General features: G+C 44.8%; 1 protein-coding gene across 2 annotated transcripts in view; it reads left to right on the plus strand.

Annotated features, from left to right (window-relative positions):
• The first annotated feature begins 16,283 nt into the window (after positions 1 to 16,283).
• The window catches only part of LAMC1 (laminin subunit gamma 1), a 120,277-nt gene continuing 116,090 nt past the window's right edge, over positions 16,284 to 20,470 (plus strand). Inside the window, exon 1 of one of the 2 annotated variants that reach the window (XM_083446470.1) lies at positions 16,284 to 16,865. In XM_083446470.1, the coding sequence (XP_083302596.1) occupies positions 16,466 to 16,865 (400 nt within the window). In that variant the 5' untranslated portion in view covers positions 16,284 to 16,465. The remainder of the gene's footprint in view (positions 16,866 to 20,470) is intronic. The other variant, XR_014512667.1, reaches the window with a different exon arrangement.

Here is a 20,470-nt window from a genome sequence, read left to right on the forward strand (position 1 = left end):
TGCCTTGTTACAGCTGTAGCAGCAGTCCATTGCGACTTCACTGTATGTATATCCAAACACAACTGCAACTGCTATGGTTGTACTTATTACAAAGATTTACACAGAGAATATAAAAGATATCAAAGTCAAACTTATATTCTGTTTCCATTCTTCAGGAGATAGTAAGGTAAAGGTAAAGGTACCCCTGCCTGTACGGGCCAGTCTTGACAGACTCTAGGGTTGTGCGCCCATCTCACTGAAAGAGGCCAAGGGCCAGCGCTGTCCGCAGACACTTCCGGGTCACGTGGCCAGCATGACATCGCTGCTCTGGCGAGCCAGAGCCACACACGGAAACGCCGTTTACCTTCCCGCTAGTAAGCGGTCCCTATTTATCTACTTGCACCCAGGGGTGCTTTCGAACTGCTAGGTTGGCAGGCGCTGGGACCGAACAGCGGGAGCGCACCCCGCCGCAGGGATTCGAACCGCCAACCTTTCGATTGGCAAGCCCTAGGCGCTGAGGCTTTAACCCACAGCGCCACCTGCGTCCCGATCAGGAGATAGTGCTGGTGCTTTTATAGCCAAAATGGCAGCGCGCGTGTGCGCGCACACACACACACACACATAGCCGTCAGGTCCAGGGGAACCCCAAGGTTTGCAGAAGTGCAGAAGATATTGAGAGGAAAATCTGTACAGAACCCCAACCCAATAGCCTATTGAGAACTGAGCTTGCCCAGTGGGTACATAATATTGACTGATAGGCTGAAGCAAGCAGCCCCTGACTTTTCCATATCCTGTCTGAACAAATAGCTCATCCCCCAAAGAACTGATGCATTCTAGAACCATAGAATTGTAGAGGTGGAAGGGACCCCAAGGGTCAACTAGTCCAACCCCCAATGCCTGTATTTTGGGATTGGTGCATTTAATTTTAAATGTGACAAGGTCTGAGAACAGAAAATCACCACTTGTGATTTTTTAATTTTATATTTCATTGTATACAAGAAGAGTTCAGCACAGTATCTGTTCCCTACTTTTAAAAACTATTTTTTGGCTGGCACTTGAAAAGCAGGCAGGCTGATCTTGATACGTTAAAATGGAAACTCTCTATTTTTAATACAATTGTATGGTTGTTTCCATTGTTGCTAGCAGTGCCCACTCCAGGGTTTAAAAATAACATTTCCTTCCTTCATAATCTTGTCACATGTAAAAATAACAAAGTGGCTCTCTTACCTATAACAACATTTCATGCTTATACATCTTCAAAGGGTTTTCAAGTTATTAAAATAGGATATGTATTTTTGGAACATACACAAAAATGACTAGGATCCGCTATGTTCCAACATGAAGCAAAACCTACTTGCACATACAGATTAATATCAAGATACTGAATTCACAGACGTTTGAAGTTATTTCTTATATACTGCCATAATGATTTGCATCTTTAATCTTCATACTAAATCACAAAGCTATTTTACACACATGATGACGTGACCTACAATCCAGAAAGCACACCATAACATTATGATGGCTGACTGGGAACAGTTATGGACCACAGGTATGAAGTTTACGGCATGTAATGCCTTAAAAGAGAATTTAATGAAAATGATTTACAGGTGGTACATAACACCAGTCAAGCTTGCAAAAATCTATCATTTGCCCAATAATAAATGCTGGAAATGTAATGAGACGGAAGGTACTTTCTTTCACCTTTGGTGGACGTGCCCAAGGATTAAGACCTTCTGGGAAATGATATATAATGAAATGAAAAAGATATTTAAATATACCTTCTTGAAGAAACCAGAGGCCTTTCTCCTGGGCATGGTCGGCCAATTGTTGCCAAGGAAGGATAGAACCTTTTTTATGTATGCCACAACAGCAGCAAGAATACTCATCGCAAAGTATTGGAAGACACAAGATCTACCCACCCGGGAAGAATGGCAGATGAAGCTGATGGACTATATGGCAATGGTGGAAATGACTGGTAGAATCCGAGACCAGGGAGAAGAGTCGATGGAAGAAGACTGGAAAAAAATTAAAGTATATTTACAGAAACACTGCAAAATTAATGAATGTTAGAAGAATACTGGAATGAGGTTATATGGTTTTAGCAGAAATGTTATAAAGAATTAAGCAAAAACTGATTGTTAATGGGTTAAAGTGGAAAATTTAAAGTTAGATTGTGTCAAGATTAATTATAGAACAAAAAGTTGAGAGAGAGGGAAAGGATTTGCTGAATTAGCTAATTTGAACTAGAATACAAAAAAGGGAGGTGTGAGGAAGTCGAGGAAACAAGTAAATGAAAGATAAAGATATGGAAATTGGATGTGTTTTTAAATGTTTTTGTTTTTTCTTGTCTTGATGTATTGTTTTTTCTTTTTCTTTTTGATGCATTGTTTGTTAATCTTTTATTGTCTTTTTGTCTCTCTTACTTTTTTCCCCTGTAACTATAAAACCTTTAATAAGTATTATTATATAAAAAAAATACAATCCAGAAAGCACACACTGTGTGAGCGAGACTTGGGGGGTGAGGGGAAATTGCCTGGATTATCTTCAAGGCTCTCCTGACTGGCAGACACAGCCTTGTCGTCCTCTTGTGATAAAGAAGCAGCCCCTCCCATGGTGCTCCTGTCTTCCCAACCCAAAAGCAAGGAGGGCCCTTTAAAGGCCAGCCAGCTGGTCCAGTCTCACCTTCGAGACAACATAGAGAGTGCTTCATTTGGGGCTAGCTGCCTGTAAAACTCTCTCAGAAGGATTCTGGGTGCTCTCCAGTGCTTTTTTTTATAAAAAAAAGTTTAGGGGTACTCTCATTTTCCTACTCATATTGAAATACTGCCCCTTTCTTAAACTTTACATTTTTTACTAATAACCTTTTGCATTCAATCTGGTGTCATCAAACATTCATTATCTTATAGTGTTTCTGTAGATAGTCTTTGAACTTCCTCCAATCTTCCTTCACCGTCTCTTCTCCCTGGTCTCTGATTCTGCCAGTCATTTCTGCTAATTCCATGTAGTCGATGACTTTCATCTGCCATTCTTCCAGCGTGGGTAATTCTTGTGTCTTCCAATACTGTGCGATGAGTATTCTTGCTGCTGTTGTGGCGTACATAAAGAATGTCCTATCCTTCGTATGTACCTGTTGGTTGACCATGCCCAGGAGAAAGGCCTCTGGTCAGAGGGGGCAGGGTTTAAGGTCAGAGGGGGCAGGGTTTCTGTTGAGGCAGGTGATTAGCTGTGGGAGGAGCTTATCAGTGTTTGCAGGGCAGCGGCTGAAGAAGGAGCCAAAAGGGGTTTCTTGTGTGTGTGATTCTTGTGGCTGATTAGCTGCTTTCCCTGGTCAAAGGTCAGAGGGGGCAGGGTTTCTGTTGAGGCAGGTGATTAGCTGTGGGAGGAGCTTATCAGTGTTTGCAGGGCAGCGGCGCGCGCCGATAGGCGCGCGCAGTTTGAACCATCTTTTAGATTTAGGGGAGCTAGTCTCAAGCCCAACAACACATTCTCAAGATGGAGGGGGAGGGAACAGCTGCAGTCGCCTGCGGTTCCTGCGCAATGTTTGCCATCTTGCCAAAGGTTGCAGGCAGCTTTACGTGCAGCAATTGCATGTTGATTGCCCTCCTAAAAGACAAAGTCCAGCAACTGGAGGAACGTGTAGCTACGCTCCAAAGAATTAGAGAGCTGGAGCTCTTCTTGGAAGCAACAGAGCACACCGTCTCCACCAAGGAGGAGACAGGGGACTCCCCTGAGAAGGAGGCTAGTTCACCAACACAGGAGCCCGATATGTGGAGAAACGTGACTCAAAGAAGTAGGAGGCCCAGGGTTCGCTCTGATTGTCTAGAAATACACAATCGCTTTGAGGTCCTCTCCCCTAGCATGGAAGACGAAGAGCAGACTCCATTTGAGGATCTCTCCCTCATTACAGTCGATCACGTATATGAAGATGAGCAGCAAAGTCAGTCCTCAGGGAATGTGCAGGCGACCTTGGAACGGACCGCTCACGGAAGAACCCTGACCAAACCTAAGAGAAGGCGTGTAGTGGTGATAGGGGATTCCTTACTGAGGGGAACAGAAGCAGTGATCTGTGGGCCTGACAAGATGTCTCGGGAAGTGTGCTGTCTCCCCGGGGCTAAGATCCAAGATGTAACTGAACGACTGCAAGGAATCATAAAACCCACTGACAAATACCCCTTCCTCTTGGTTCATGTGGGAACCAATGACACTGCAAGCAATAGCCTCCAGAAGATCAAAAGAGACTACGAGGCTCTGGGCAGGAAATTGAAGCAATTAAATGCACAAATCGTCATCTCATCTGTCCTCCCAGTTGAACGACGTGGCCCAGGGAGAGAGAGGAAAATAGTGGAAGTAAACAGCTGGCTTCGCAAATGGTGTAAACAGGAACGGTTTGGATTCTTAGATCACGGACTGCAGTTTCTTGAGGATGGACTTCTGGCAAGCGATGGGCTGCACCTCACAACAGTTGGGAGGAATGTTTTTGCCAAAAAACTAAGAAACCTCATCAGGAGGGCTTTAAACTGACTAATGTGGGGAAGGGAGACAGTGCTCCTGAAGGTAGGAGTCTATTAATTGATGAAGATGATCATCCAAATGTCATAGACCAAATGGAGCAAACAGCAAGCAGACCGAGTGGTGGGAGGAAAAAATCCTTAAATAAGAGACACGGGGGAATGACTAATGGACTTCAATGTCTGTACACTAATGCACAAAGCATGGGAAATAAACAAGATGAGCTTGAGCTCTTGGTACAGCAAACTAAATATGACATAATAGGCATCACTGAAACCTGGTGGGATAAGTCCCACGATTGGAATGTAAAAATGGAGGGATACAATCTATTTCAGAGAAACAGACCAGACAAGAAAGGAGGAGGAGTGGCGTTATATGTCAGGGATGTGTATACCTGTGAAGAGATCCAAGATTTAGAACCTCAAAGCCAAAGTGAGAGCATTTGGGTCAAAATTAAGGGAGAGAAGAATAATAGTGACCTCATTGTGGGAGTTTACTATAGATCCCCAAGCCAAACGGAGGACATAGATGATGCCTTCCTGGAACAGATGGCCAAGCATGCAAAAGGAAGGGAGATAGTAGTAATGGGGGACTTCAATTACCCAGATATTTGTTGGATGTCAAACTCAGCCAAGAGCATAAGGTCAAACAGATTCCTCACTGGCCTTGCAGACAACTTCATTGTCCAGAAAGTGGGAGAAGCAACAAGAGGAACAGCCATTTTAGATCTGGTCCTAACCAATGTCGATGACCTGGTTAATGGGGTAGAAGTGGAAGGATCATTAGGCGCAAGTGATCATGCTCTTCTGAAGTTTACTATACAACGGAAAGGAGCAGCCAAGCATACTAGGACTCAATTTCTTGACTTTAAGAAAGCCGACTTCATAAAACTTAGGGAAGTGCTGGGTGAGATCCCATGGACAGTAATACTAAAAGGAAAGGGAGTTCATGATGGCTGGGAGTTTGTTAAGAGGGAGATAGTAAAAGCACAACTTCAGGCAATACCAATGAGACGGAAACATGGAAGGTGCCTAAAGAAGCCAGGGTGGCTATCTAAAGAACTTTTAACTGAGTTAAGATTAAAAAAGGATGTGTACAAAAAATGGAAAAGGGGGGAAACCACCAAAGAGGAATTCAAACAAATAGCCAGCACGTGTAGACACAAAGTCAGAAAAGCTAAAGCACAGAATGAACTCAGGCTTGCTAGAGAGGTTAAAAGCAACAAAAAAGGCTTTTATGGGTATGTTCGTAGCAAAAGGAAGAACAAAGAAACAGTGGGGTCACTCAGAGGAGAAGATGGTGAAATGCAAACAGGGGACACAGAAAGGGCTGAACTCCTCAATGCCTTCTTTGCCTCAGTCTTCTCCGATAAAGAAAACAATGCCCGACCTGAAGAATTTGGAGGAAATGATTCAGCAGAGGAAACACAGCCCAGAATAACTAAGGAGATAGTACAAGAATACTTGGCTAGTTTAGATGTATTCAAGTCTCCAGGGCCAGATGAACTGCATCCAAGAGTATTAAAAGAACTGGCAGATGTGATCTCAGAACCACTGGCAGTCATCTTTGAGAATTCCTGGAGAACAGGCGAAGTCCCGGCAGACTGGAGGAGGGCAAATGTTGTCCCTATTTTCAAAAAGGGGAAAAGAGAGGACCCAAATAATTACCGCCCAGTCAGTCTAACATCAATACCAGGGAAGATTCTGGAGCAGATCATTAAGCAAACAATCTGTGAGCACCTAGAAAGGAATGCTGTGATCACCAATAGTCAGCATGGATTTCTGAAAAATAAGTCATGTCAGACTAACCTGATCTCATTTTTTGACAGAATTACAAGCCTGGTAGATGAAGGGAACGCAGTGGATGTAGTCTACCTTGATTTCAGCAAGGCATTTGACAAGGTGCCCCATGATATTCTTGTAAAGAAGCTGGTAAAATGCGGTCTTGACTATGCTACCACTCAGTGGATTTGTAACTGGCTGACTGACCGGACCCAAAGGGTGCTCATCAATGGTTCCTCTTCATCCTGGAGAAGAGTGACTAGTGGGGTGCCACAGGGTTCTGTCTTGGGCCCGGTCTTATTCAACATCTTTATCAACGACTTGGATGATGGACTCAAGGGCATCCTGATCAAATTTGCAGATGACACCAAACTGGGAGGGGCGGCTAACACCCCAGAAGACAGGATCACACTTCAAAACGACCTTGACAGATTAGAGAACTGGGCCAAAACAAACAAGATGAATTTTAACAGGGAGAAATGTAAAGTATTGCACTTGGGCAAAAAAAATGAGAGGCACAAATACAAGATGGGTGACACCTGGCTTGAGAGCAGTACATGTGAAAAGGATCTAGGAGTCTTGGTTGACCACAAACTTAACATGAGCCAACAGTGTGACGCGGCAGCTAAAAAAGCCAATGCAATTCTGGGCTGCATCAATAGGAGTATAGCATCTAGATCAAGGGAAGTTATAGTGCCACTGTATTCTGCTCTGGTCAGACCTCACCTGGAGTACTGTGTCCAGTTCTGGGCACCACAGTTCAAGAAGGACACTGACAAACTAGAACGTGTACAGAGGAGGGCAACCAAAATGGTCAAAGGCCTGGAAACAATGCCTTATGAGGAACGGCTAAGGGAGCTGGGCATGTTTAGCCTGGAGAAGAGGAGGTTAAGGGGTGATATGATAGCCATGTTCAAATATATAAAAGGATGTCACATAGAGGAGGGAGAAAGGTTGTTTTCTGCTGCTCCAGAGAAGCGGACACGGAGCAATGGATACAAACTACAAGAAAGAAGATTCCACCTAAACATTAGGAAGAACTTCCTGACAGTAAGAGCTGTTCGACAGTGGAATTTGCTGCCAAGGAGTGTGGTGGAGTCTCCTTCTTTGGAGGTCTTTAAGCAGAGGCTTGACAACCATATGTCAGGAGTGCTCTGATGGTGTTTCCTGCTTGGCAGGGGGTTGGACTCGATGACCCTTGTGGTCTCTTCCAACTCTATGATTCTATGATTCTATGATTCTTCGGGAATGTGTATCTAAACACTTTTTTCAGTTCATTATAGATCATCTCCCAGAAGATCTTAATCCTTGGGCACGTCCACCAAAGGTGAAAGAATGTACCTTCAGTTTCTTTGCATTTCCAACATTTGTTATCGGGCAAGTGATAGATTTTTGCTAGTTTGACTGGTGTCATGTACCATCTGTATATCATTTTCATAATATTCTCTCTTAAGGCATTACATGCCGTAAATTTCATACCAGTGGTCCATAACCGTTCCCAGTCAGCTAGCATTATATTATGACCAACATCTTGTGCCCACTTAATCATTACTGATTTCACTTCCTCATCCTGTGTATTCCATTTCAGCAGCAAATTATACATTCTTGACAATATCTTAGTTTTGGGTTCTAACAGTTCTGTTTCCAATTTTGATTTTTCCACCTGGAAACCAATTTTTCTATCCAATTTGTATGCCTCCATTATCTGATGGTAATGAAGCCAATCATGGACTTTGCTTTTTAATTTGTCAAAACTCTGCAGTTTCAAATTATCTCCGTCTTGTTCTAGAATCTCCCAATATTTTGGCCAATTGGCCTCCATATTGAGTTTTTTTAATGCTTTTGCTTCCATCGGAGACAACCACCTTGGAGTCTTATTTTCAAAAAAGTCTTTATATCTAATCCAAACATTAAACAATGCTTTCCTGACAATGTGAATTTTGAACATTCTATGCACTTTGACCTTGTCATACCATAGATATGCATGCCAACCAAACACATTATTGAATCCTTCTAAATCCAGTATATCTGTATTTTCAAGAAGTAGCCATTCTTTCAGCCAGCAAAAAGCTGCTGCTTCATAGTAAAGTTTCAAGTCTGGCAGGGCAAAGCTTCCTCTTTCCTTTGCATCTGTTAATATTTTAAATTTTATCCTTGGCTTTTTGCCCTGTCAGACAAATCTAGATATGTCTTTCTGCCACTTCTTGAAACAGTCAATTTTATCAATGATCTGTAATGTCTGGAATAAAAACAACATTCTTGGCAATACATTCATCTTTATCACAGCAATACGACCCATTAGAGAGAGTTTCAAATTAGACCTGATATCATTTTTTGACAGAATTACAAGCCTGGTAGATGAAGAGAACGCAGTGGATGTAGTCTACCTTGATTTCAGCAAGGCATTTGACAAGGTGCCCCATGATATTCTTGTAAAGAAGTTGGTAAAATGCGGTCTTGACTATGCTACCACTTAGTGGATTTGTAACTGGCTGGCTGACCGGACCCAAAGGGTGCTCATCAATGGTTCCTCTTCATCCTGGAGAAGAGTGACTAGTGGGGTGCCACAGGGTTCTGTCTTGGGCCTGGTCTTATTCAACATCTTTATCAACGACTTGGATGATGGACTCAAGGGCATCCTGATCAAATTTGCAGATGACACCAAACTGGGAGGGGTGGCTAACACCCCAGAGGACAGGATCACACTTCAAAACGACCTTGACAGATTAGAGAACTGGGCCAAAACAAACAAGATGAATTTTAACAGGGAGAAATGTAAAGTATTGCACTTGGGCAAAAAAAATGAGAGGCACAAAAAAATGAGAGGCACAAGATGGGTGACACCTGGCTTGAGAGCAGTACATGTGAAAAGGATCTAGGAGTCTTGGTTGACCACAAACTTGACATGAGCCAACAGTGTGACGCGGCAGCTAAAAAAGCCAATGCAATTCTGGGCTGCATCAATAGGAGTATAGCATCTAGATCAAGGGAAGTAATAGTGCCACTGTATTCTGCTCTGGTCAGACCTCACCTGGAGTACTGTGTCCAGTTCTGGGCACCACAGTTCAAGAAGGACACTGACAAACTGGAACGTGTCCAGGGGAGGGCAACCAAAATGGTCAAAGGCCTGGAAACGATGCCTTATGAGGAACGGCTAAGGGAGCTGGGCATGTTTAGCCTGGAGAAGAGGAGGTTAAGGGGTGATATGATAGCCATGTTCAAATATATAAAAGGATGTCACATAGAGGAGGGAGAAAGGTTGTTTTCTGCTGCTCCAGAGAAGCGGACACGGAGCAATGGATCCAAACTACAAGAAAGAAGATTCCACCTAAACATTAGGAAGAACTTCCTGACAGTAAGAGCTGTTCAACAGTGGAATTTGCTGCCAAGGAGTGTGGTGGAGTCTCCTTCTTTGGAGGTCTTTAAGCAGAGGCTTGACAACCATATGTCAGGAGTGCTCTGATGGTGTTTCCTGCTTGGCAGGGGGTTGGACTCGATGGCCCTTGTGGTCTATTCCAACTCTCTGATTCTATGATTCTATTCTATGATTCTATTATCTTTATACAAGGGTCGACATTGATGCTGAAATCCAGCATCGCCTGAGCTCTGCGAGTGCGGCTTTCTCCCAGTTGAAGTGCAGAGTGTTTGAGGATTGGGACATTCGCAAGGAAACCAAAATGCTTGTTTACAAAGCTATTGTACTACCAACCTTACTGTATGCTTGTGCAACATGGACCACTTATAAATGTCATCTCCAACTCCTTTAAAGATCCCATGAACGGTGTCTCTGAAAATTTTTACATATCATTTGGGAACAAGGGTGAACTAATGTCAGTGTACTGGAAGAAGCAAAGATCACCATTGTCGAAGCAATGATTCTTCAACACCATCTTTGTTGGGCTGGTCATGTTGTGCGGATGCTGATTCTTGTCTTCCAGAGCAACTACATATTCCAAACTTAAAAATGGAAAGTGTAATGCTGGTGGGCAACAAAAGAGGTTTAAAGACTCTCTCAAGGCAAATCTTAAAAAATGTAGCATAAACACGGACAACTGGGAAACACTGGCCTTTGAGTGCTCCAATTGGAGAACAGCCTTTACCAAAGGTGTCGTGGACTTTGAAGACACTCAAACTCAGGACGAAAGGGAGAAGTGTGCAAGAGGCAGGTACGCTTGGGAAACTCTCACCGTGATCAACTCCTGCTAGGAAACCTAGCCTCCACTGTGGAAGGACATGTGGATCCAGAATTGGCCTCTACAGTCACTTACGGTCTCACTCTAAAGACCGTGTTCGTGGAAGACAATCTTACTCGGCTACGAGTGGTTGCCAAAGATATATGAGTGCAAATGAAAGTCCATAATCTTGAAATTCAATCTGTGTAAATGGTGCAATCAGTACTTTACAGTCAGAATCTCAGCTGCCTTGATGTATACAGAAGAATGTGAGGAATGTCTCTGTGGTAGGGATGTTGTCAGTGCCTTTCTGGAAGGATTAAAGCTTTATGCATTGGTATTACACGAAAATCCCTTGGAACAGGACCACCAGTTCATACTCTCTCAGGAAGCAGCAGCTAATGCAGTATCAAAGATACTTTAGGCTAGAAATATTAGTGAGCTGAAAGGACATGTCTCGTTAAAGAAAAAAGGTAGAAGGGGAATTCACTCCTGTGCTGGATTACCTTCCACCTAAAGGGGTTGCTAGAGCATGGAAATCATCTTTTGAGACAAGATGCTCTCCAAACTTCCTCCAAAGCAAAATCCCTAGGTAATATATTTGGCAAGAGTAGGATAATATTTAAAATAACTGGCATAAAGGCTTCACAAAGGAGATTTGCTAAACTTTAAACACTGAACAGTGCAGATCTGTGATTCTTCCATTTTTATCTGAATGAATAGGTTTATTGTCACTGTTTACAAGTTTTTACTTCTATTGTTATTTATTAAAATAATGTTTTCCTTAGGCTTCTAGAGTGGATTACAAATAGAGTGAAAAAAGGCTTTTACATGACACAGAAGGAAAAAGGAATTGAGAATGAGGAAAAAATAGATGCAGACTTCTGTAATGTCCAGCTGCAATGGGAACAGATTCAAGGAGAGAATGAACCGAACCGGTGGCATCTCTGCTGAGCCATTGGAGAGTCTAGCCTCATCGTTTTCTCTGCTATTGCCTGATGGAGAATGGCTCCTTCCGATGACACTTGAGGGAGGACCTTCTTGGAGCTGGTGTCTCCACAGACTCAGTGGAAAGGCCCTGCAGCCCCATCTCTTCCTCTGCTATAGTGTGATGGAATGGTTGTCCCCAAACACATAGCGGCAATGCTTACAAAAACCAGTATATGGAAAAGAGTTTTAAAAGCACGGTAGCCTCTCATTTTGTCACAGTCGAAAGCTCCTTATGCACTTAGTTAATGACTATGACAACCTTAGTGTCATTAATTGCAATGGGTCTACTCTGAGTAGGACTGGCATTGGATACAACCCTTTGTCTTGATAGGCTTCATTCTTATAGGATATGAGAGCATATTCACCCTGCTCATGGTAGGCAGTTTGCTCCACGTTTCAGCAAACACAAAATGATGATGGTAATAATCCTAATCCTAACAATAATTTTATTATTTTATTCCACCTGACTGGGTTGCCCCAGCCACTCTGGGCAGCTCCCAACAGACGATTACATGTTCAAAAGGCATGCTGACCCACATAAGGGGTGCACATGTGTGAAAGTCTGCTTCCATGCATAGACAGGGAACACGCAAATGGGCAGGGGGTGTTTAATGTCTCGCACTAATCCAGCTATTAGGCTTGTGTGTAGCTCAAGTGAAGAAGACAAAAATCTGGCAATGCCAATTAGCTGTTTGAAAGGGAAGGCTGGGGGTGGGTGGCTGGATTTAGGCTCTGCTGGCACTTCTGTTTACTGTACACACACTGCATTTCCAGTGCTGGCTTTTTAATCTTTGTTCACACCACGTTATCCAAAATAAATACGTATCCTGTACTTTGTGATAAAATACTACTCTTTGGTGCATGTCCCCTCAAACAAGCTTCACAATGATTAGCCGTTCCACACTGTGAACACCTTTGCGTAATGTGCAGACACTCCCATCCCATCAACACCTCCTGGTGGTGTACACAAAACAGAAATGAATCTGACACTAAGGAAGCCTTTGCGGATGTGAATAGCTAGAGGGGAAAGAGCTGTGAAACACACCTGGGGGAAACAACTGAGCTCTAAGGTGGCAATGTGAGTTTCCCTCACCTATTGCCAACTATGTGACCTGTGCTGTTGTCATGTCTTGATGGTTTTGGACCAAAATGTGAATGACCGATCTATGTCCTTAAATGCCTGGAACCTCTAATTGTAACTCCCAGGTGCATGCATGTGGGTGCTCCTGGAAACGCTGCTGTTTATATGTTTGCTGAAGGAAACACCAGTGCAACAAATATATACCTGCAGCAATCATAGTTCCCTCAGAAACTGTAGAGCTGCCAGTATTCACCAACCATTAGCTAAAATCTCTCTAGTATTTTGCAACCATCTGCACTTGTAATCTTCTAAAATTTAGTAATAAAAAATACTTAAAAGTAGACATGCAAACCTATGCCATATATTTAGCAGTGATTTGTCATTTCATCTATGATTTAATTTAGTGTCAGCTGGAAGTTTTGCATCCTGTGACATAGTTGAAAGGAGCTGACAAATTGCCTTTAGTTCCCACATCAATTTGTACCTCAGCAATTCTTGGTTGAACAAAGACATGTATAGAAATGTGCTTGCCTTTCCAACCCACCCTGCCTTCTTTAAAAGGCAACCAGGCCTTGCACAAGAGCAAGCCCTATCTTTGTTTGCATTCCTGAATCTCAAAAAGGCCTGGGGAGATCCCATGGTGATAACAGTCTCATTCTTAGGGACAATAAATCACAGCTGGTCCCTAGCCATGTCTGGCAGAACTGATCCATGACAGCACTGAGAATGACATGATTCAGACCAGTGCATGACCAGGAAGTTGAACAGATCAGGGATTACGGAAAAAGGGTTTGCGTAAAAAAGTGAAGTGCGGATGCAACAAATGGGTGTTTGGAAGCACTTGGATCAAGCCAGTCTTCTAGTCAGAGAACCAAAACTGGCTGAGGTTCCCTGACAAATGTACACTTGGATGCCGCAAACTTTGACTTTTTTTCCTGAGCAGCATGTGGAATTTCCCTTATTCCTCAACCTAGCCGAAATTAAGTCTCCAAGGCTGCAATTGTCTACACGAGAGCAGGCTCCGTTCAACTCAGCGGGACTTGGGTTGACATGTATAGGATTGCATTCTAAGTACAGTACAAGGAGTGGTTGTATTTCTTCATTATCATTCCTTGTTTTCTTGGACCTTTCACTCTATTCCACCCCCTTTCCTTTCTTCTGTATCTCCCCTACAGCCGAAATTCAGATAGTACCCTACTGGTGGCAGGCATCCATTTTGTTTTCCAATATATGATGGTGTTCTGTAAGTGAAACTAGTATGTTGCAATTAATATAAACAATAGTGCTGTATGAAATAGTGCTGTATGGCTATAAAGGGAATATAGTGATTCTGGCCATATGCTTCTGATCGTTACTATGAATTATAAAATAATATGTAACACATAATAATGTGCAGTTAAAGTCATGTTTTTATTTTCAGATGCCTCATTACTTCATATCTTAGAAGTCTACTCCTAAAGTACTGAGAAGTTAATTGCAGGAAATAGCTCAGATGGATTTGAAAGCAGCTTAATCCTTCTGGATTGTTGGAAGTTTTGACTTTTATTGAGTATAAAACTTATTTAAAATCACATTAAAGCCCCTTCATAGAAGCTTCTTGAAACCGTACACACATAGCTAGTATCTTTCTTAAACAGTGAGTAGTATTGAAAGTGGCTGAGGTAAAAAGCAAACAATACAGGGAGGCAACACAGAAACGTATTTATTCTGGTCCAGCAGAAAATACTCTGGTCCAGAACTAGGCCTAATGTAAGTGGGAGCAGATGGATGGAAACAGTGCCATTTGACTATCTTCAATGCAGGCTGAATTCAGTTCCAGAATCGTCAAACCTCTCAAGAATCTCTAGCAAATCAAAGAATGTATATGTAGTACACATGGATGAGAAATACAAAGCACTCACGGCACATGAAAGAAAAATGCATCTCCCAGAATAAAAATACAACAAAAAGTCCTAATTGGTAGTTATTAGCATATAATAATCAATATGGAAATAGGAGGGGATAGAAACCTGTTTACATGACATTAGTCAAGTGGGTATCATTTCCTAAGTGATTCAATTTAATGATTTATCTCAGGTGGATTTATCAATGGGCTGACATGTTTGAAACATGATTGGAGACCCTTAGCTGTATCTTTCTGGCCCCAGCCTTTTGTCTGTCTCACGCAAGTCAGTGGGACTCGCTTCTCCCCTCCATCTGCTTCCATTACAAGCATTTTACTTTGGTGGCGCACCAAACCTAGCATGTGCTAGCACTCAGCCACTGGATCTGTTTCACTATTGGGTGCAGCTTGGAATATAAAGAGCACTCGAGAAGAGGAATGGTGAGCAATACCTTTCGCTCACCTCTGAATAAAAACCTAGGAAGGCCTGTGTTGCACATCTGGAGGCCTATCTAGCCCAGCCTTGTTTCCCCAGCAGCCAAGCAGGTGCCCATGGGGAGCCCTCAAGCAGGGCATGATGCCACAGCACTCTCCCCACTTGTAATCCCCAGCGACTGGGATCCAAGCACACAGTGCCTATGATACTTATGCCTGGTGGTTTATTCATAGCCTAATCCACACTGGTGGCTACAATTGCATCTTATGGCAGCAAATCCGTAGTTTAACTCTGCCCTGTGTGAAGAACTTCATTTTGTCCTGAGCCTCCCACCTTCCGGTTTCATGGGGTGACCTCAGGTTCCAGTAGAATCATAGAATCGTAGAGGGGGAAGGGACCCCAAGGGGTCATCTAGTCCAACCCCCTGCAATGCAGGAATCTCAACCTCTGCTTAAAGCCTCCAAGGAAGGAGTGTCCACCACCCGCCTCTCGTGGGAGCCTGTTCCACCGTCAAATGGCTCTTACCATCAGAAAATTATTCCCAATTTTTAGTTGGAATCTCCTTTCTGGTAACTTCAAGCCATTGGTTTGGGTCCTACCCTCTGGAGCAGAAGAAAACAAGCCTGCTCCATCTTCCATGTGACAGCCCTTAAGGTATTTGATGAGGGCTGTCCATCTCCTCTCAGTCTCCTCTTTTCCAGGCTAAACATACCCAGCGACTTCAGCCTTGGTCTCCAGACCTGTCTCCCTGTCTACTTTCTCAACACCAGACATAACTTCATGCACCTACATGTTCATAAATTCATGTTCATAAATCACATGGTCAGGAGAAAAAGGCACTCTACATATGCCCAAAGACCTGAGGAAGAGCAGAGCTTTCACGCAGCAACATTCAAGCATCCCCTTTCCTTCTGAGAAACTAACCGAACCCCGATTCGGCTCTCCCCTCGGCGGTGCAGCGCCTTGGGCAGCCCGGAGCCCTTTTGCTCAGGTTTGTTGCGAGAAGGAAAGATGAATTTAATGGCTTTCAAGGACTCGCCTGCCCCTGCTAACCCGAAAGGCAGAAATTCTCACGGCAGGCTGGCCCGCCACGCGCGTCTCTTTATTTCGCCAAGAAAGCGGACTCTGCTTCCCAGCACGGCTGGCCAAGCCCGGGAGAACGGCCCTTGCAAGGCGGCGGCCAGTTTATTTCCCCGCAAAAATCGGGGCGCGGAGGAGGAGGGGAAGAAGCGGGTTAAAACTCCGCTCTGGGAAAGTTTTGGGTGAACTGCGAGAAGTTTGTGGGGTGCTTTTTTTTGCGCTTTCCAATCCCGCAGGAAGTTGAGGATTGGCAGCCTCCGCCTCCTCCTCCTCCTCCTCCTCCCCCGGCCCAGCATTCCGAGCCGCGGCCGGAGGAGGCCGAAGCGGGACCCCGCGCAGCAGCCCCCTCCCCGTCCCGGCGTGCAGCGCGAGCGAGCGAGCGAGGAGGGCGGAGGGCGCGTCGCGGGCGAAGTCGCTGCCTGCGCCTCCCGGGGCTCCTCCTCCTCCTCCTCCTCCTCTCGCTCCCGGCCGGGCCGCCCGCTTTCGGTGCGCGGCTGCGAGGCGACGAGGGCTTTGCGAGCGAGGAGGGCCGTGGGCTTTGCGAGGAGCGGGATGGAGCGGGGTCCGGGGCGGGCGCTGCTGGGACTCCTGGGGCTGGGTCTGGGGCTGGGTCTTCTGGCGGGTCTGTGCGGCGGCGCCATGGACGAGTGCGCGGACGAGGCGAGCGGGCGGGCGCAGCGCTGCATGCCCGAGTTCGTCAACGCCGCCTTCAACGCCACGGTGGCGGCCACCGACACGTGCGGCAGCCCGGCCGAGGAGTACTGCGTGCAGACGGGCGTCACCGGGGTCACCAAGTCGTGCCACCTGTGCGACGCGCAGCAGCCTCACCTGAGCCACGGCGCCGCCTTCCTCACCGACTACAACAACCAGGCCGACACCACCTGGTGGCAGAGCCGCACCATGCTGGCCGGCGTCCAGTACCCCAACACCGTCAACCTCACCCTGCACCTCGGTGAGTGAGCGAGGGAGGGAAGGGCTGGATGGCCTCGGGGGGCCTCGGGGCAATGGAAGTTTCCAGCGCCTGGTGCGGGTCGGGCTCCATCCATTGTAGTAGCAGTGATTAACTTAATGCTTTTCGAAGGTTGCTGCCGGCGTGGGCAGGCGAGGGCTGCAGCCTGCGGTTTATGCCTTAGAGCAGTGCTTTCCAAACTTGAGTCTTCAGCTGTTTTGGGACTACAACTCCCATCATCCCTAGCTAGCAAGACTGTGGTTAGGGATGAAGGGATTTGTAGTCCAAAAGCAGCTGAAGACCCAAGTTTGGGAAACTGGTTTAGAAGTACTGTCTCCAAAATAGGAGAGTTTGTTTCCTTATTAAGGCAGATTGCGGTTGAGAGTTCTGCAGATTTGTTTAAACACACACACACACACACACGTGTTGTCATTGATAAGGACTACCATTGCATCTTTGGCAGGGCAAAGTATGTCCTTGCCTGGGAGTGTTGCTCGCCAAGTCCAGATTCCCAGAGCGATTTTTCAGCACAGAGGGAGAGGTTGCTTTGTGGATGCTCTCAGCACATTGTATAGCGTGAAAATAAGTTTCCGGGCGAGGCCTCGACAAAGACTTGGGTGTCCCCTGTAGTTTGCAGGGGGGGCGGGAATGCCTCCTTTTGCTCTGCCTCTCCCATTGGGGAGATGAGAGGATTCCTGAGGTCTGGGGCAGAGCTCAGGAGGGCATGTTTTCCATGCTGGGGTTCAAGTGAAGGAACATGCACACTCATAGTCAAGAACATGTGCAGAGTGCCTTTACCACATTTGGCCCTTGTGAGAATCCTCCCTCCTGACCAGAGGGCAAGTCTGTTAGGTGTTCCTTGCTTCTGAACTTTCATTGCGGACATTATTTCGTGTAGCCGGACACTTTGCCTCTCCCCCCTTGCTTAATAACTTGGCTCCATCACCTCCCTCCCCGCAAGTCAAACAGTTGGATTTCTAACAAATAAGGGATGTGCTGCAGTTGTGCTGTCTAAAGTCCTGTGCAGACATTGTTTTATTTGGTGTACCCTTTAAACTGAATCTGTTGGAGCTAAGGGGGTGTCCATGCTGCAGCAACTTGCTATGATTTTAATTTGTTGTAGTGACATTCTCTCTCCCATTCCCCAAGCTCCCCAAGTTTTATTTTTTCTATTTATTGAACTAGAGTTAATTGTATAGACTGCTGGTTGGGTATTGTTCTCCATTGCTTTTTTAAAAAACCTCCCGCTGCAGGTGTACAGCAGCCGGTACAGCCCAAAGTGTCACCACACTGTAGAAATGTTCGATATTCCACTAAGTTTTGTATATGCTGTAAGCCGCCCAGAGTGGCTGGGGAGAGCCAGCCAGATGGGTGGGGAATAAATAATAAAAAATACTATTTTTAAGGAAGCACTGAAACAGCAGCCTCTCTCCCCTGGTTAAGAGAGGCACCTGGGCATGTCTTAACTCGTTTTGTCCATTGGAAGAGATTACTGGTGTAAATGGTAGCATTAGTCATTGCCAGGCCTGGGCAGTAATGGAAAGATTGCCCAATATCAGCAGCTGGCCTCTCCTTTATCGGATAAGGCACATGCGTCGTGTACCTAAGGCTCAAGGCAGATATCAACACTGTACTTCCTTTACATTCATCTTCCCACCAATAAGAGGTGAGTTGCATTCTCCTCTGTTTTTACAAATGAATAGCAGAGTTGAGTGTGAGAGATGGCAATGAAGTGAGCTGCGTCTTGCCTTGCAAATCCTAGGCACTACTAGTCTCCAATTATTACTCCTAGCCTTGGATTACCATTGTTTCTTGGGTGGGACTACAACTCCCATCATCCATGGTCACTGGTATTGCTAGCTAGGGATGATGGTAGTTGTAGTCCAACAACAGCTGCAGACCCAAGTTTGAGAAACACTGGATTTGATAAAGGGCATGTGGGAATCTTGTCTTTGCAGCTGTGGTGACGCAGCTGCAGCCTATCCTGTCACTCCCTTCCTTTTGTCACATACTCATTCCAAACGGACATTCTTCTTGTATCCTACAGTGGCTTGGTGTCCCCCCCCCACCTGCCTGCCCCCCACAATGGCATATCTAAGAACACAGGAGCTTGCATGAGTTGCATCCTCTTGCACATTTAATGTGTTTCAGAGCTTTTCAGAAGCACCAGTACATTGAAGAAAAGGCGGGGGGGGGGGCACGTTCCATAAACTGCTATGAGCTTAATCTTCAGTATGGTGAGCGCAGAGAGGCAACTTTTGCAACATTTTCAGCCCACTTCCATGCTTGCTTTCTCAGAAGTTATGTTCACTGCGCTGGGTGGAAGTGTGGTGCAAACTTAATACCAGTCTGTTCCCTGAATCTTGCAGAACCTTCTCTGCTTACAGACAGGGCGCTGGCGGGGAGAGGAGTCTTTAAAGTTCGCATCACCTGCCTTTTATCCTTTTCTGCTTAAGGGAACACCTGCAGGCAAGGTTCTTTTGCCACCTGCTTGCATTTATGGCTAATTGGAACTTTGTGCCTGAACTGGCAAAGTGGATTTCCTTGACTAGACAAGAAACTTCATTACCTGCTTCCTTTTATGATCATCCATTAGCAATTTCTTGCATTTCTGGCCTCAGTGCTTTATTCTTGGAGCAGATTTCATCACTTTTCAGGTTGTTTTCTATAATGTAATAATTTCCTCCTCCTGCTGCTTCCTGTACTAGTGGAACTGAGCATTTCCCTTTTTCCAAACAAGGAGTACCCTTCCCTCTTCTTATACTTCCTGTCCCAGCCCTTTATAAATGTGGAATGAATTTTTTCCAGGCTCCTGGGAGGCCAGAGGGACATTGCTGGAACAACTCTTGGGTTGGGTCAACTGGCTAAAATGTTTCAAAATGTTTTAAACGGTTTTAATTTTGGTTCCTCTGTTTTGTTTTTGTTGGGTTGGGGTTGGTGGTTATTTTAATTTGGCTATAACTGTAAAGTGTTTATTATTATTATTATTATTATTATTATTATTATCATTGATTTATAGTCTATATAAGATATTTTGTTTTTTAATGTTTGAAGTTTTATTATGTTTTTATATATACTAAGCCACCCAGAGTGGCTGGGGAAACCCAGCCAGATGGGTGGGATATAAATAATAATAATAATAAATTATTATTATTATTTCCTTATCCCTCAGCTTAATCCCACCCAACCTTCTCATTTACTTGTGTCAGTGCTAGTAAGGATCATCTTCACCTTCATGCTTCCTCTTCCAGGGGAGAAGCGGTTTGCTTGTTAGGGTTTTTTCAGGTTAAATATTGACTGACTTGGTCCACTTGACAGGCTAGTGCATAATGAATGTAGGAAAATTAAAACAAGGGCTTCCCAGAGTGGAAAAGGGGGAGTGAGGAATGTGCCCAGTATAGAGTTCCATGTTGCCTTCCATATATCCATATATCCAATAAACACTTCAAAGGAGTGTTCTGTCTCAGGGTTAAATTGTTGCTTTGTGGTGGTCAAACATAATTTAAATAGGTCACAAAGCAGTTCCACAGTTAAATCTCATCACACGCAATGCAAAAAGGAAATGGGCTGTCTCCAAGTGGTAATAAATTGTAGGAGGCTGATTTCGG

This window comes from Podarcis tiliguerta, assembly GCF_965153285.1.
Source record: "Podarcis tiliguerta genome assembly, chromosome: 6".
Lineage (NCBI taxonomy): Eukaryota > Metazoa > Chordata > Lepidosauria > Squamata > Lacertidae > Podarcis > Podarcis tiliguerta.